Source organism: Medicago sativa, chromosome 4 (genome assembly GCF_051527215.1).
Source record: "Medicago sativa cultivar Bolivia chromosome 4, Bolivia_mono, whole genome shotgun sequence".
NCBI classification, from domain to species: domain Eukaryota; kingdom Viridiplantae; phylum Streptophyta; class Magnoliopsida; order Fabales; family Fabaceae; genus Medicago; species Medicago sativa.
The window spans coordinates 75,418,459-75,434,760 of NC_140752.1; the positions used below are offsets into that span (position 1 = coordinate 75,418,459).

At 34.7% G+C, this 16,302-nt stretch overlaps 3 protein-coding genes across 5 annotated transcripts; all 3 read left to right on the plus strand.

The window, feature by feature from the left end:
• Positions 1 to 180: 180 nt before the first annotated feature.
• On the plus strand, positions 181 to 8,263 carry LOC146931919 (alpha-1,4 glucan phosphorylase L isozyme, chloroplastic/amyloplastic-like). Of its 3 annotated transcripts, none has more exons than XR_015006881.1 (15): positions 181 to 519; positions 1,511 to 1,743; positions 1,835 to 1,936; positions 2,445 to 2,621; positions 2,754 to 3,029; positions 3,318 to 3,589; positions 3,735 to 3,852; positions 3,987 to 4,442; positions 4,557 to 4,709; positions 4,940 to 5,068; positions 6,072 to 6,308; positions 6,661 to 6,737; positions 6,842 to 7,023; positions 7,248 to 7,448; positions 7,771 to 8,263. XR_015006881.1 is itself a non-coding variant. In XM_085703497.1 (15 exons), the coding sequence occupies exons 1-15, from the start codon at positions 309 to 311 to the stop codon at positions 7,885 to 7,887; spliced, it is 2,946 nt and encodes a 981-aa protein (XP_085559623.1). In that variant the 5' UTR covers positions 181 to 308; the 3' UTR covers positions 7,888 to 8,263. The 3 variants fall into 3 exon arrangements, 2 of the variants coding, with proteins under 2 accessions (XP_085559623.1, XP_085559624.1); XM_085703497.1 differs by having other exon boundaries at positions 6,837 to 7,023; XM_085703498.1 differs by lacking the exon at positions 181 to 519 and adding an exon at positions 687 to 719 and having other exon boundaries at positions 6,837 to 7,023.
• Positions 8,264 to 8,406: 143 nt separating this feature from the next.
• LOC146931920 (2-alkenal reductase (NADP(+)-dependent)-like) lies at positions 8,407 to 11,240 on the plus strand. Its single transcript, XM_085703500.1, has 5 exons — positions 8,407 to 9,070; positions 9,645 to 9,822; positions 9,951 to 10,117; positions 10,220 to 10,302; positions 10,599 to 11,240. The coding sequence occupies exons 1-5, from the start codon at positions 8,822 to 8,824 to the stop codon at positions 10,975 to 10,977; spliced, it is 1,056 nt and encodes a 351-aa protein (XP_085559626.1). The 5' UTR covers positions 8,407 to 8,821; the 3' UTR covers positions 10,978 to 11,240.
• A 2,568-nt stretch (positions 11,241 to 13,808) lies between these two features.
• LOC146931921 (2-alkenal reductase (NADP(+)-dependent)-like) lies at positions 13,809 to 16,091 on the plus strand. Its single transcript, XM_085703501.1, has 5 exons — positions 13,809 to 14,145; positions 14,400 to 14,577; positions 14,710 to 14,876; positions 15,000 to 15,082; positions 15,399 to 16,091. Exons 1-5 carry the CDS (start codon positions 13,897 to 13,899, stop codon positions 15,775 to 15,777), a joined length of 1,056 nt encoding a protein of 351 aa, XP_085559627.1. The 5' UTR covers positions 13,809 to 13,896; the 3' UTR covers positions 15,778 to 16,091.
• The last annotated feature ends 211 nt before the right edge of the window (positions 16,092 to 16,302 follow it).

Genomic DNA, 16,302 nt, shown 5'->3' on the forward strand with positions numbered 1-16,302 from the left:
ATGCATATGCAGTTAAAACGTGGGGATTGTTGATCATGGAGGAGGACCAACCAACCACTGTCACAAAAGGAAGGGTAAGTAGGTAACTACATGCTGTATTTTGGCTCGTGTTTAATATGATATGAACATCATTTCCAGATACCAAGATATTTATATTCAATAATTCAATGAAGATAAGACACACAGACTTCCTCTTTCACTCGTTCTTCTTTCTTCATCACAATTCAAAATAACATAACATTATTTCTGTTCTGTGGAATACTACTACTCTGTGACATATACATACTTTACAAGAAAATCTTGCAGCAATGTCTGCTCTACCATTCTCAACAACCTGCAGGCATTCAAGCTCACCTTTACATTCCCATTCCAAATCAAACATTTGGCAGCGACAAAACAACATTTGGCAGTTGTTTGTCATCACAAAGTCAAATTCCAGAAGAGCAATTAGAAAGCTCTATGTGAAGAATGTTGCCAGCGACAAAGCAGCAGAACTGAAAGAACGACTCATCGGACAAGGTTGCTTGCTGGCATTTTCTCTTGTTTTGTGATTCTTTCTTCACTCCACTTCTTTACATTCTAATATATTATTCAGGATATTCATGTTTATAATTTAAATAGTTATATTTTTTTCAGTGAGCCTTGCAAGAGTTTCAGTTTGATGGAAATTTTGCTGGGTTTAATTGGTTACTAGTGCATTTTTTGGAAGGTTCTCAAAAGTAAGGAGTGGGAACCATGGTTTTATGTTAGATTTATATTGAGATAAACTGTCAATGCACATTATAGACGTTGGCTGATTTAGATAGTAGCTTTCTTAAGGTGTGCAGTATAGGCATCGTAACTTATATTGCCACAGGAAGGATGTTTCTTAATATCTTTCCATGTAAATTTGGATCAATGGAATCTAGTTGAGGAAATAAAGATTAGTGATTATGGATCATCTCTTGTTTATTAAATCTGAGCTAATATGGCTTATCTATTTATCCCTTTGAAGTTTGTTGGAGGAATTGTAATAACTAAGTACGGGAATGTAAAATACATTTCTCCATATTTTTAAAGTTTCAATGTCATAAACATTATATTTTAATGAATTTCGTTTGAAGGTGATGAATCATGATATTAATCTGACTGTTCTAGACTAGTTTGTAGTTGCTAGTTAGTATTGACTATTGAGTTACTCTTTCCCCTAAGACTTGCCTTTATATAAATCAAGTTTCCTTGAATCGTAATGGAACTAATGACAAAACCTCGTAATAGATTGACAATTTTGATTTATTTATTTATTTATTCAGTTAGCAAAAGTAGAAACACATTTAAGCAATATCATAGCTAATACAACAGTGTTCTCTTGAAGTTATAAGGATATTCTAGATTTTTTTTCCTCATATATATATTTTTATATCGAACTCTAAAATCCAAGATTTTTTAGTATTATATCTTACAATAATGTTTTTTTTTCTTCTGCAAATATGGTCCTAAATATTAATTCCTTATTGGTTAACACTTGCAGGAACCACTTCAAATGAATTCGTTGCAGATTCTGCATCTGTAGCTTCAAGCATAAAATATCATGCTGAGTTCACCACATCTTTTTCTCCTGAGAAATTTGAGCCCAGTAAGGCTTACTTTGCAACTGCAGAGAGTGTCCGTGATTCCCTTATCATAAATTGGAATGCAACATATGAATATTATGAGAGGGTTAATGTTAAGCAAGCTTATTACATGTCTATGGAGTATCTACAGGTTCATATTGGGTTTCCTTTATGAAACACGGGTCATTTTCTTTGCAAATGATTATTAATTTTCATTCCTACATTTTTTCCCAATTGTGAAGGGTAGGGCATTGTTAAATGCAATTGGGAATTTACAACTCTCAGGTCCTTATGCTGAGGCTCTGAGGAAACTGGGTTACAATTTAGAGGATGTGGCTAATCAGGTTTTTTCCTACTATTGTTCTCCTTTGTTGTTGCGGTTTCGGCTTCTGTTAGAAACTTTTACTCTTGTTACAATTTCTGTTTATCAAATAGTCCTCCTGGTAGCATGTAACAATAAGTTGAACTGGACTAATCCCTTTCTGTCCATTTCACAAAATTGTTATCTGTCATCTTGAGGATGCCAAATATTATAGTACAATGTATCTCTTATAGGCTTTCTATTGACAACAAAGATTAGGTCCATATTTGAACCAAGATTGTTACATGTTTGTTTAATGGAAAAAAGTGAGAATATTGTTAGGAAACAAGCAAGCATTCCTTCAAAAAAAAAAAAAAGCAAGCATGTTTAAGAGTAAAATGTCTTCATTCGTGTGGAAACATACTAATGAAGGACCAAGAAAAACTACAAGAAAAACACAAACAGTTCACGAATGAAATGATAGTAATATGGATAGATTGCAAAGAATTAATCTGAGCATATTTAAAAGCAAACTCACATACAATTCACAGGAGCCAGATGCAGCCCTTGGGAATGGAGGATTAGGCCGGCTTGCTTCTTGCTTTCTAGACTCCTTGGCAACACTGAATTACCCTGCATGGGGATATGGACTTAGATACAGGTATGGTTTATTCAAACAACGTATAACGAAGGACGGTCAGGAGGAAGTTGCTGAAAACTGGCTTGAGGTACTGCTTATATGGATATTCGATAATTATCAATTGTAAGCCAATTTTCATATTATTGCAGCCTATGCAGGCATGCTTGTTCTTGTAAGTTCTTCTGCAGAGATATTAACTGACTGACGTGTCTATTTATAGATGGGAAATCCCTGGGAAATTCAGAGAAACGATGTCTCTTATCCAGTTAGATTCTATGGAGAAGTTATTTCAGGGCCAGATGGAGCTAAGCAATGGACTGGAGGAGAAAGTATTTTGGCCGTTGCTTATGATGTTCCAATACCTGGATACAAAACTAGAACCACCATAAACTTGCGATTGTGGTCCTCTAAAGTTTCAACTGAAGAATTTGATTTGAAGGCTTTCAATACTGGGGATCATGCCAAAGCATACGCTGTCATGAAGAATGCAGAGAAGGTTTGTGGAAGCCTTGTTTCTTTGTGGTCCTTACACCTGCATCTAAGTTCAGTGTCTTCTTCAAAAGTACTTTCTGGAAGATTCAAAATATCCACTACTGAGCTTAGAATGTATTGCATGAATATGACGAAAACCTTATTCTCTTGTTTCAAATTGTAGTGGTACCTATATCTCAAATATAAATCATCGGAGAAGTTTTTTTTCATTTATGGAAAGTAAATTCAGTTTACTGTTTTCATGAATCATTTGTGATGCAAATTTATTTCTTTTAATATTTGTTGTAATCAGATCTGTTACATTCTATACCCTGGGGATGAATCAATAGAAGGCAAGACTTTACGACTAAAGCAACAATATACATTATGCTCAGCCTCTCTCCAGGATATCATTGCACGCTTTGAAAAGAGATCAGGAATGACGGTAAATTGGGACTCCCTTCCAGATAAAGTGGTGGTACAAATGAATGATACTCACCCAACACTCTGCATTCCTGAGCTGATTAGGATATTAATAGATGTGAAGGGTTTAAGCTGGGAGAAAGCTTGGGATATTACTAAAAGGTGTTTCTTTTTGCATTAACTCTATATCCAATTTATATTTAAAAGATATCAAGCCATTATTAGAGCTACTCTAATAACAACGTTTTAACTACTGCTTTGATCTTTACACTTAGTTTGATCTCTCTTTTAATGGCTCTTCTGTTAGAACGGTTGCTTACACAAACCACACAGTTCTACCAGAGGCACTAGAGAAATGGAGTTTGACTCTTCTGCAGGATTTACTTCCTCGACATGTGGAAATAATAAAAAGGATAGATGAGGAGGTAAGGTTGTAATGTTTATTTGGCTTTAATGTTAAAATTATTCTTATTTCATATGTCCATCTACACGGTCTTCTTTATGAACTTTATGAATCTTCTCTATATATAATGTCTTGTATCTTTGTTTTGTTAACCAGTTTACACATGAAGTTGTTGCTGAGTATGGGACAAATGATCTTAACATGCTGCAAGAAAAGCTCAGAAAGATGAGAATACTAGAGAATATTGAGTTGCCGGATTCGGTGGTCGAGTTTATTAACAATACAGTTCTTGCCGATGATCCTGTTGAGGAAATTGATGTTGATGATAATGATATAAAGGCAACAGAAAAGAAAGATAATGAAGAAGAAAATGATGATGATGACGGCGAAGAAGAAGAAGAAGATGAAGTGGGGAAAGACAAACGAGAAGCAGAAGATGGTGAAGAGCTTGTTGTAGAGAACAAAAAAGAATGGAAATTTGAAGTTGATCCAAACCTGCCAATGATGGTTCGCATGGCTAACCTATGTGTTGTTGGTGGTTTTTCTGTGAACGGAGTAGCTGAGATTCACAGTGAGATTGTAAAAGAGGAAGTTTTTAATGAATTTTACGAGGTATCAAAATCAGCAGATTCCTTTTATGTTAATATGAACAATTTTTATTAATTACTCGTAGATACATCTATAAAATATGATATTCATTAATTTTCTCTGTCATTGATTTGACAGTTGTGGCCTGAGAAATTCCAGAATAAAACAAATGGGGTGACACCTAGAAGATGGATCCGTTTCTGTAATCCCGACCTTAGTAAAATCATAACCAAATGGATTGGAACAGAAGACTGGGTAACCGATCTTGAGAAATTGGCTGTACTTCGCAAGGTAAATGAATTTAACTGGGCATTCTGAATGATATTTGAATTAAATAATAATAATTTCTATGCAACAACTTCCACAGTTGGCTAGTGAGTACATATGCATGATTAGTCACATTATAATGTCAAAATGGTAGCAAGCATTATAGGCGACTCCTTAGTCGAAGGTCACTTCACAATTTTTTTTGCACAAATTCTGTGTTATTTAGTTCCTTTATGGATACATTTTTCTACCAGTTTGCAGATAATGAGGATCTGCAATCAGAGTGGATAGAATCAAAAAGGAGAAACAAGATTAACGTTGCATCATTTATCGAAGAGAAAACAGGTTATGTTGTCAGTCCAGATGCAATGTTTGATGTACAGGTTAGTTTTCCGCCATCAAAAACTGCATTTCCTTCTTCTCGTGTTTAGTTAGCATCTGAATAATAGCAATGCTGGAAATGTTTCATGTCTGGAGTGTTTATTTTCACCTTTTCAAGGAATGAACATTAGTTCTTAGTTCTTGCTCCTAAAACAACTTACGCATACATAACTCATAAAGAAGTTCATTTTTTTATAGTTAAATAGATTTAGAATCCTGTGTAGAACTTAAACAATGAGGATCAGCATCATCCATCTCTAATGTTATAGAAATCCTTGTAACATTATCCGGTCTCACTATTTGCTGCATAGAAGAAGGGACAGTGCTCTGTATTATACTATTATTAGCTAAAAATTCCTATGCTGTAAAATAACATCATTAGCTAAAAATTCCTATGCTGTAAAATAACATCGCCCCTTTATGATGGATTCTTAAATACTATATATTACAGTGTTGTCGAATATCAGCCATGACAGATTGTAGTGGCATATTTTTTTTATAATCGCCATGGCCAATTTGTGAAAGATGGCAACGCCATGGCATTTTATGGCGGATATGACAGCTTAAAATAGCGGATTTTTGTCTTTTGGCCAAGGTCTGCCATCTGACATCAATAACATTGGTTTCTTTCAATCTTTTTCTTTTAAACGGGTTGCAGTCAATTATCTGAGCTGTGCTTTGATGTTTGTGTAACAGCCCTAGTTCAATTTCTATGCCATATTTTATATTTTCATTGGCTAGATATAATATTTTTGGAGTGTAATTTTTTTTTCCACAAACACACAGGTAACTATTAACAAAAGTGAGAAAAATCACATAACTGGATATAGACTGCACATTTACTTATTATTGTGTAAAACCAAGATCCAATAAATAACAGCTTAATAGATAAAAGACTAACATGAAATCGTACTGGGGAAAATGGAACAGCCATTAAAATTCCAATGGCATGTTGTTTTACACCCTCAATTCATGGTTAATGATAAATGACATATCTATTTTCAGGTAAAGCGTATTCATGAATACAAACGGCAGTTACTGAATATCATGGGAATTGTTTATCGCTACAAAAAAATGAAAGAATTGAGTGCTGAGGAAAGAAAACAATTGTTTGTTCCTCGGGTTTGTGTTTTTGGAGGGAAAGCATTTGCAACATATGTTCAAGCCAAGAGGATTGTAAAATTCATCACAGATGTAGGAGCTACAGTTAATCACGATCCAGAGATTGGAGATCTTTTGAAGGTATCAGTCAAACTTGGGTGATAGATAAACACATTATAGTCTTTCGAAAAATTTGGTTGTTTACGCCTTTTGATGTTTAAATAAAAATTTGTTTGCTTTATCTGATGTGGCACTTTGGAAAATGTTTAATTCCAGGGACAAATCTCAGTAGTTAAATAAATGAATATCTCAACAAAAATGGACTGAAGTAATTGACAAATTTATGTTATTCTTCATACATAACAGCATGTGGTCTCAGCTGCAGAAAAATAAAATTATAGGATGTTAGCTGAAAAGATGATAAAACGTGTTAAACTAGCAGCTTTTTCTACTTGGTCATAAAACAGATCCTGGTTCTCGTCTTAACTTGCAGGTTATATTTGTTCCTGATTACAATGTTAGTGTTGCTGAAATGCTAATTCCCGGCAGTGAATTGTCCCAGCACATTAGGTATAGATAAATATATTTTTTAAAACAAATGTTTTACATTTTGTTTACAATCAATGTTATCAGTTTTTGTTTCTGACTTGTCTTTTTCTGTGTGTTTAGTACAGCTGGGATGGAGGCCAGTGGAACAAGCAACATGAAATTTGCAATGAATGGATGTGTACAAATTGGAACTCTCGATGGGGCAAATGTTGAAATAAGAGAAGAAGTTGGAGAAGACAACTTCTTTCTTTTTGGCGCACGAGCTGAAGAAATTGCAGGGTTAAGGAAAGAAAGAGCAGAAGGAAAGGTAAGTTCTTAAAATCAGAATACTTGGTTCAATACAATAATTCCCTTTCCTTCTTGTTTTCTTTCATACACTTCGCTTTTCATATCAGTGGCAATGACAATTGCTTAAACAAGCTCAAATAAAACGTGGCTTCTATAGATCCTTTAAGGCATTGTTAAGTCCAAACCAACAGAATTATGTAACATAATCTCAATATAATGTGGTCTGTTGTATGATATATGCAGTTTGTACCAGACCCAAGGTTTGAAGAAGTAAAGGCATATGTTAGAAGTGGTGTTTTTGGCACCTACAACTACGACGAATTGATGGGATCTTTGGAAGGGAATGAAGGCTATGGTCGTGCTGATTATTTCCTTGTTGGCAAGGACTTCCCTAGCTACTTGGAGTGCCAAGAGGAAGTTGACAAAGCATACCGTGATCAAAAAGTAAGTAACATCAAGTCATGAACAAAACATGATATTTCGTCTATTACGTTCTTGTCGAATTCATTATGAAGATTAAAACCTACAAGCTTTCCGCAAGTTTTTTTGCATGAATTTCTCAGGCACATCATATTCATACCTGTGTTGAACACAAGTTGTCTCAACTGGTAATGAATGAAATTAGAAAATAGCAATCATTTCATACGTTTCTGAATTTTAATACATATTGTTTAATGCATAATGCATAGGTATTGTTATATGAACCATGTCATATGTATTGCTTATGTAGCGATCTAAAAGAATTGGTTGATGTGTAATGGTGCAGAAATGGACAAGAATGTCAATCTTGAACACAGCTGGTTCATATAAATTCAGCAGTGACCGGACTATCCATGAATATGTCAGAGATATATGGAGAATTGAGCCGGTTGTATTGCCTTGAAAAGTTATGCATGCTTTGTTCCACGGCGTATTCAACTTGTTCCTTCTCAGACAGTTCACAAAAGGCTTGAAAACCGAGGAAGGATAAAGTTATCTTGAATCACCGAGCTAGTTGAAAAGATTTTTGAACACGTTGCTCCAGTAGGGTTATGTTATCCTCGTAGAATGATGTTCATCGAAAAATAAAGTACTTAATTATTTTATGGTCCTATTTTCCAAATGAGGATGTTGATAAGGTTATATTGTTCCATGGATGGATTATTCAAACTAGAAAACAAAATGTTCTAGTGATTTCTTCTCAAGTGCTGTCTCATCATTCAAGTACAATGTACATTTGTTGTTTGCAATAGCAAAGTCTAAAGAGTTGTCAGTCAAAACATGAATTCATTTTTGAATCTCATGCATGTCCTGTTGAATGTGGTGGCTGGTTATAAAATACAAATACGCAAAGGAAATTACATGGACCTAAACAAGAGCACATTGATTGGAGAAGTTATACACCCCTAATTTCCATCCAACCCACAGATTTCCTAAGCATTACTAGTCAAACTCAATTCAAGTTTTCTATGTATATATAGCTGAATGTGGTTGCTTGCTGGCCACGTAAAAATATTGAATTAGTCTAACTAAAGGAATTAACACTTTTGTTTGAGGTATATATATTTTGAAAAGTAAAACAAATTTAAAGATTGATTTTATGGAGAAAATGGCATTTATGGAGTTTAAGCATAGCTTTTATCATTCAGAGATTAATATTAACCAATTAATTGACTAGTATTTTTCTAAAAATATGCAACTTTTTGGTTTTTTTTAATTAATTATATTTCATTTTATTGATAAGGGGGAGGGAACAAGGATGGTTGGGATACCTTGGTAAACTATAAATAGAAAGAAGCATCAAAAGACACATGAATGTTCATAGAGAGTAGTTCATCATGGGAAAGAACACAGATGGAGATGAAGTTCAGAACAAACAGGTTATATTCAGGGACTATGTTATCGGCTATCCACAAGAAGCTGATTTATACACAAGTACTACAAGTACTATAAAGCTTCAGGTTCCTCAAGGATCAAATGCTGTTTTGGTGAAGAATTTGTACCTTTCTTGTGATCCAACCATGCAGTTCCTAATGAGGAAAGATGAACATCCTCTTTCTGGATCTTACTATTATATCCCTGGCTGTGTAAGTATTGTCCTAAATATGAATATATGAAATAAATAAATAAAAGGATATGTACTATGATCTATGAAAGCATAGTATTTAGAAAAGGATATGTACTATGATCTATGAAAGCATAGTATTTAGAGGACTATAATAAAAAAAGACAACCCGGTGCACTAAAGCTCCTGCATATGTGGGGTCCAGGAAGGGGTCCCACCAATCGGTGTATTTTACACAACCTTTACCCTGTTTTTTACACAAGAGGTTATTTCCAGGACTTGAACCTGTGACCTTTCAGTCACGTGACAACCTTTACCGTTGCGCCAGGGCTCCTTTTCTTATAATACTTGGACATTTTTTGTTGTGCCCTCCGGCTATTAGGAAAAAGTGTCCTAGTAGTAGTAATTTGGAGTTCAGTTGAAAGATAAGTAAAGTCCGATCAATGATTGTTTCAGACAAGGATCAAATTAAACTAGAGCTCATTAAAACTTAACACATGTACTAATACTTTAATTTTTAAAGAATAATTTTGGTGATAAAAAAACAGCTGAGCTTACATTTAATTTTATTTTACCCTTCCTTTTTGACATTGCAGCCTATAAATGGATTTGGAGTGGCTAAAGTTTTGGATTCAGGACATCCTAAATTCAGTGCAGGTGACTTGGTATGGGGGATAACTAGTTGGGAAGAATATAGTCTAATTCAAAATCCAGACAAACTCTACAATATCCATCACACTGATGAGCCTCTTTCCTATTACACTGGAATTCTTGGTAACTGAGTTCTTTTCAACTTTTATTGCTATGCACTTTCTGAATATAATGCTGAAAAGAAGTGATAGATTTACAATGAGAAACAAGTTTAGTTAGTTTGCAATGTTTCATCTTCTATATTTTATTAGGAATGCCTGGTATTACTGCATATGCCGGAATCTTTGAAGTTGGTTCTCTAAAGAAAGGAGAATGTGTCTTCATCTCGGCGGCTTCAGGTGCTGTCGGTCAGCTGGCCGGACAATTTGCAAAATTGTTGGGTTGTTATGTTGTTGGAAGTGCTGGTAGTCAAGAGAAAGTATAGTTTCTAGACAAATCAAATTTTTCATGAAATTAATTTCACCACTACCAACCTTTGATAGATATATGTATCTCAGTCTCTAACTCCTCCTTTATCTAGGTTGATCTTTTAAAGAACAAGCTTGGCTTTGATGATGCTTTTAATTATAAAGAAGAGCTTGACTCGGATGCAGCCTTGAAAAGGTATATAAGTTTACATTATATAATAAGAGGAATTGAAAAATTTATTACTATTAGCCCTTAACATTTATCTCTATATTGGACTTGCGGTGAAATTATCAGAATCATGGTGAACCACTGTGATTTTGGCAATACCTATACTTAGGAATTTCAATAAAATTACGATGCCTATGTGATTTTGTGAACCTCACCACCAATCCAAACAGTAAATATTATATATTATGTCACAGTGAAGCTATATGTATTCCCTTAACTCTTAAATCAAGCATTAATTGTTCTGTTATATTCTATGATATTAGGTACTTCCCCGAAGGAATCGACTTCTATTTTGAGCAAGTAGGAGGTAAAATGCTTGATGCAGTACTCCTAAATATGAAACTGCATGGTCGCATTGCTATATGTGGAATGATTTCACAGTACAATCTTCCTCATCCTGAACCTCTAAAGAATTTGCTGCATATTGCATTCAAGAGACTAACTATAAAGGGATTTACTTATCGAGATCACCATCATCTCTATCCGAAGCTCTTAGAAACTGTGTTGCCTTACATTCGAGAACACAAAGTGTTCTATGTTGAAGACATTGTTGAAGGACTTGAAAAAGGTCCAGCAGCTTTAGTTGGACTTTTCAGCGGTCGCAACATTGGAAAACAAATAGTTAAAGTTGCTGGCGAGTGATCAATGATTCAAATTATATAGCATGTTCATTCATCCTTTGGTGCTAGCAAGTGTTTAGAAGTATGTACAATAAGGTTTTTTGAATGCAGTTTCTATGTTGTGTTAGACTAATCAGGTGTAAGGATTGGAATAACTTACATGTATTTGTAAACCGTGTGTATTAATAGCTAATTTGAATTACATAAATAAGTCTACAGAAAATTGCATAAACAAGTTACAAATGTAAGGATCACAGTGATTTGTCAAAAGCTGCATTTTCCTTCTTTCTTTCTTTTTTTGACAAAATACATTTCTTGAAAGTATGAAAATTAATATATGACAAATATGAGGTTGTTGATAATCTTTATCAGGATCCAATTTCATGAATTATACCTTTACCAAAATAAGTTTTGGCCCCTGCCATAGTATAAGTCTAGCACTGCCCCTGCATATGATGGACCAGTTCACACCTCTTTAATGGATTTGCACTTAAATTTAGCATGGTACTTGTTCACGTATGCAAACGTAAGTTCCAATGCTTGAGGTTATCCGGTGGAACTGTCTAGGAGGAGCTCCAAGAATACTCTAAAATGACTAAGGTGAAAGTACAATGTTTAGGCTAGAATGGATAGATCCCCTTTTATCTTCTAAGTGTTATCTTTTATAGTCGTCACTTTCTTGACCAAATGGGTCTCTCTTTAGATGTACATACCTATTTGTGGAGTTGGCTACTCCTTCTCTATGAAGCTCCTCCATACAGGTCCAATGGAGGTTGAGCACCCGCAACTTAAGTCACTCGTCTGTGCAGGACATGTGGCATGCCATAAAACACTTCTTATGATGACCACAACTTTCACTTGGACAATTGCGTTAGGAAGAGCTTTGTATAGTTAATCAAGGTGAAGCTCTTGTTGACCTGAATGGTCAAGCTTAGCTAAGCATAACTTGAATGATAGTGTTGAGCCAACTATAACCTAAATGGTAAAGCTTAGTTAAGCATGATGAAGGTTGAAGCTGAGAGTTAGGCATGCTGAATTGTGGATTTGAGCTAGGCATGACATGAATGGTCAAGCTTAGCTAGGCATGCTAAAGGGGTGGAGCTAAGCTAGGCATGTTGAATTGTGGAGCCGAGCACGCTGTGACCTGAATGATGGAGTTGATCTAAGCATGTCCTGATTGGTCAAGCTAAGCTAAACCTGCTGAATGACGGAGTTGATCTAGGCATGACCTGAATAGTCAAGCTGAGCTAGGCAATGTAATAAAGTTTATATGGTATGCTCCTCTATACCTGTCCAAAGTCCACCAAACATCAAGCATGTTAAAGGCGTAGAGCTGTCAAAAATGGGCCGGTCCATTAGCCCACAATTTTGGGTCGGGCCTCAAAAACTAGCCCAAAAACACACTCGGGATTTTTTGGCCCAATCCCATTTGGCCAATACAAAAATTGGGCCGGGCTAGCCCATCGGGCTTTGGGTCGGCCCATTATTACTATTTAATTTGATTTTTGTTAAAAAAATAGTATATTTTTCAAAAAAATTATCAACTATTTTAAAATGGGTCATGTTAACTTGTGCCCTAAGGGCACATGTTAAACAATCCTAAAATAGAAATATTTCATTAATATTTGTGCATTCAACTAATTAAAAATTAACAAATTAAATGCAATACACGAATTCCAATCAAAAGTTTCTACATTTGACTCATTAACTTGTGCCTTGAGGGCACAAGTTAACATTTCCCTTTCAAAATTCATTAATAAAAATATATTTAAATAAATAAAAATGAATGAATTTAGCTTAAAGTTTTAAAATTTTAAAGTTTATAAATTATTAATTTGATTTAATTGAATGAATAATTTAGAGTTTTATTAATATTCAATGTTAATGTAAAAATTATTTACACTTTATGTCCATCTAATCATATTTTAGCAAAAAAATAGTGGTGAATGACTAATATATTAAAAATACATAAAAAAAAGAGTGAATAAATTTTAAAAGTAAAAAATACACGGGCTGGGCGGAGCTGGCCCATGGCCCATACAGGCCGGGTCGGGCCCTAGAATCTGCGGCCCAATTATAAATGGGCTGGGTCGGGCTGACCCATTTATGTAGTCGGGCTTCTCGGACCTGGGCTGGGCCGGGCCAGCCCATTTGACACCTCTATTAAGGCGTATATGCTTGTTACTTCTCTCATAATGAAGTTCACAAAGGCTTGAAAATTGAGGAAGGATAAATGAAAAGATATTTGAAACATTTGTTGTTCCAGTAGGGCTTATGTTATCCTCGTAGAATTATGTTCTTCCAAAAATAAAGTACTTTCTTAATTATTTTATGGTTCAATTTCCAAATGAGGATGCTGATAAGGTTATACTGTTCCATGGATGGATTATTCAAACTAGAAAAGAAAACTTTCTAGTGTTCTCTTCTCAAGCTCTATCTCATGAATCAAGTACAATGTACATCTGTTGTTTGCAATAGCCAAGTCAAAAGAGTTGTCAATCAAAACATGGATTCATTTTTGAATCTCATTGAATGTGGTGGCTGGCTATAAAATACAAATACGCAAAGGAATTTATACATATGGAGCACATGGATTGAGGAAATTATACACCCCTTAATTTCAATCCCACATTTCCATCCAACCCACAGATTTCCTAAGCATTACTGGTCAAACTCAATTCAGGTTTTAATTAGGCCACATAAAAATATTGTTAAATTACGTAAATAACACATTCTTTATGGACATAACGTAAATTTTTTGAAAAATAAAACATAAAGTTAAGGATTGATAAAATGATTTTTTAGCATAATTTGACTAGTATTTACTTAATTATTTTTTATTTTATAGAGAAAGGGGAAGGAGAGTTGCAATTGCATGGTAAACTATAAATAGAAAGAAGCATCAAATGACACATGAAGGTTTCATAGAGAGTAGTTCATCATGGGAAAGAACAACGTTGGAGATGAAGTTCAGAACAAACAAGTTATATTCAGGGACTATGTTAATGGCAACATACAAGAAGATGATTTATATATAAGTACTACAAGTACGATAAAGCTTCGGGTTCCTCAAGGATCAAATGCTGTTTTGGTGAAGAATCTGTACCTTTCTTGTGATCCAGTCATGCAATTCCTTATGAGGAAAGATGAATTTCGTATGTCTGGATATTACTATTACGTCCCTGGCTCTGTAAGTATTTGTCCAAAATATACATATATGAAATATTTTACTTTTTGATGAAATGTTTTGGTGCTACACAAACACTTGAGCTTATTTACATTGAATTTTGTTTTACTTGTTATATCAAGGATTAATTACACATGAATAGAAGGAAATCGGGCAACAAGCTGCGCCGCTAGACATTTTTGGTTGGTAAAACCAATCCTCGTACTACACATGAATGCAGCCTTTTTACTTGTTTCTTTTGGATTTTAACTTTGCAGCCTATAAATGGATTTGGAGTGGCTAAAGTTTTGGATTCAGGACATCCTAAATTCAATGCAGGTGACTTGGTATGGGGGGTAACTAGTTGGGAAGAATATAGTCTAATTCAAGATCCAGACAAACTCTACAAAATCCATCATACAGATGTGCCTCTTTCCTATTACACTGGAATTCTTGGTAATTGAGTTCTTCTCAACTATTTTTATTATGCCTTTTCTGAATGTAATGATGAAAAGAAATGATAAATCTATTATGAGAGTAAGTTTTTGGTAGTTTCTGATGTATTTTTTTTTTTTTATAATCCAATAGGCATGCCTGGAATTACTGCATATGCTGGTATCTTTGAAGTTGGTTCTGTAAAGAAAGGGGAAAAGGTCTTCATCTCAGCGGCATCGGGTGCTGTCGGTCAGCTGGCCGGACAATTTGCGAAATTGTTGGGTTGTTATGTTGTTGGAAGTGCTGGTAGTCAAGAGAAAGTATAATTTCTAAAGACATTACATTTTTCATGAAATTAATTTCATCTTTCTTTATAGCTAGTACCACTCTACCAACTTTTGATAGATATATGCATCTGAATCTCTAATTCCTTGTTTATTCAGGTTGATCTTTTAAAGAACAAGCTTGGCTTTGATGATGCTTTTAATTATAAAGAAGAGCTTGACTTGGATGCAGCCTTGAAAAGGTATTGAACAATTTATCACTATTGTGGCTCTTAATATGTTAGCTCAAGCCTTCTGAAGGCCTAAATATCGGGAGATCTCTCTCTATATTGGATTTACGGTGAGATTGTCAGAATCATGGTGAGTCACCGTGATTTTGGTAAAATCTACACTTTAGACTTTCAACAAAATTACAATGCCACCATGTTTATGTCAAACTCGCCGCCAATCCAAATATTAAATATTCTGTTATGTATTATGTCAAAGTGTGGCTACATATATTAATTCCCTTAACTCTTAAATCAAGCATTAAATTTCTGTTATGTTCCATGTCATTAGGTACTTCCCCGAAGGAATCGACTTCTATTTTGAGCAAGTAGGAGGTAAAATGCTTGATGCAGTGCTCCTAAGTATGAAACTCCATGGTCGCATTGCTATATGTGGAATGATTTCACAGTACAATCTTCCTCATCCTGAACCTCTAAAGAACTTGCTGCATATAGCATTCAAGAGACTAACTATAAAAGGATTTACTCATCGAGATCACCATCATCTCTATCCAAAGCTCTTAGAAACCGTGTTGCCTTACATTAGAGAACACAAAGTGTTCTATGTTGAAGACATTGTTGAAGGACTTGAAAAAGGTCCAGCAGCTCTAGTTGGACTTTTCAGCGGTCGCAATTTCGGAAAACAAATAGTCAAAGTTGCTGGCGAGTAACCGTTCAAATTATGTAACATATTCTGATGTTCATTTATCCTCTCCAGCTTGCTAGTGTTTAGAAGCATGTAAAATAAATAAGGTTTGTCAAATGGAGTTTCTATGTTGTGTATGTGTTGGACTTAAAAACCAGGTGTATGGTGCATCTCTCTTTTGTGATACATTGCACTTGTAAACCAATGTATGTTTATAGCTATTTTGAATTACATAAATAAGCCTACAAAAAAAAATTACATAAACAAGTTATTGATGTAAAGGATCTGTGTCTGAAAGTAAAAAAACTAATATATAACAAATATGAGGGTTTTTGTATAGTGATGTTGTTCACAGTCTATACCAATATAAGTTTGGCTCCTGCCACATAGTATTAGTCTAGGTCCTCCCCTGCATATGATGGACCAGTTCACACTTAATTTTTAGCATGGTATGATAGTCCAAATGGCACGTTCCTATGATCCAAGTGACTTTTGAGACTTAAGAAGTATAAGTGCAAGCAATAAAAAGTAAACAGACCTCTTAATTACC

What these genes read in the sequence shown, in the direction of transcription:
- LOC146931919 (XM_085703497.1), top strand. Translation starts at nt 309, where the DNA reads ATGTCTGCTCTACCATTCTCAACAACCTGCAGGCATTCAAGCTCACCT. An exon ending in TGTCTATGGAGTATCTACAG is followed by an intron (nt 1,744 to 1,834) that starts GTTCATATTGGG and finishes CCAATTGTGAAG; the next exon opens with GGTAGGGCATTGTTAAATGC. An exon ending in GAATTGTCCCAGCACATTAG is followed by an intron (nt 6,738 to 6,836) that starts GTATAGATAAAT and finishes CTGTGTGTTTAG; the next exon opens with TACAGCTGGGATGGAGGCCA.
- LOC146931920 (XM_085703500.1), top strand. Translation starts at nt 8,822, where the DNA reads ATGGGAAAGAACACAGATGGAGATGAAGTTCAGAACAAACAGGTTATA. An exon ending in CTATTACACTGGAATTCTTG is followed by an intron (nt 9,823 to 9,950) that starts GTAACTGAGTTC and finishes ATATTTTATTAG; the next exon opens with GAATGCCTGGTATTACTGCA. An exon ending in TCGGATGCAGCCTTGAAAAG is followed by an intron (nt 10,303 to 10,598) that starts GTATATAAGTTT and finishes CTATGATATTAG; the next exon opens with GTACTTCCCCGAAGGAATCG.
- LOC146931921 (XM_085703501.1), top strand. Translation starts at nt 13,897, where the DNA reads ATGGGAAAGAACAACGTTGGAGATGAAGTTCAGAACAAACAAGTTATA. An exon ending in ACTATTACGTCCCTGGCTCT is followed by an intron (nt 14,146 to 14,399) that starts GTAAGTATTTGT and finishes TTAACTTTGCAG; the next exon opens with CCTATAAATGGATTTGGAGT. An exon ending in CTATTACACTGGAATTCTTG is followed by an intron (nt 14,578 to 14,709) that starts GTAATTGAGTTC and finishes ATAATCCAATAG; the next exon opens with GCATGCCTGGAATTACTGCA.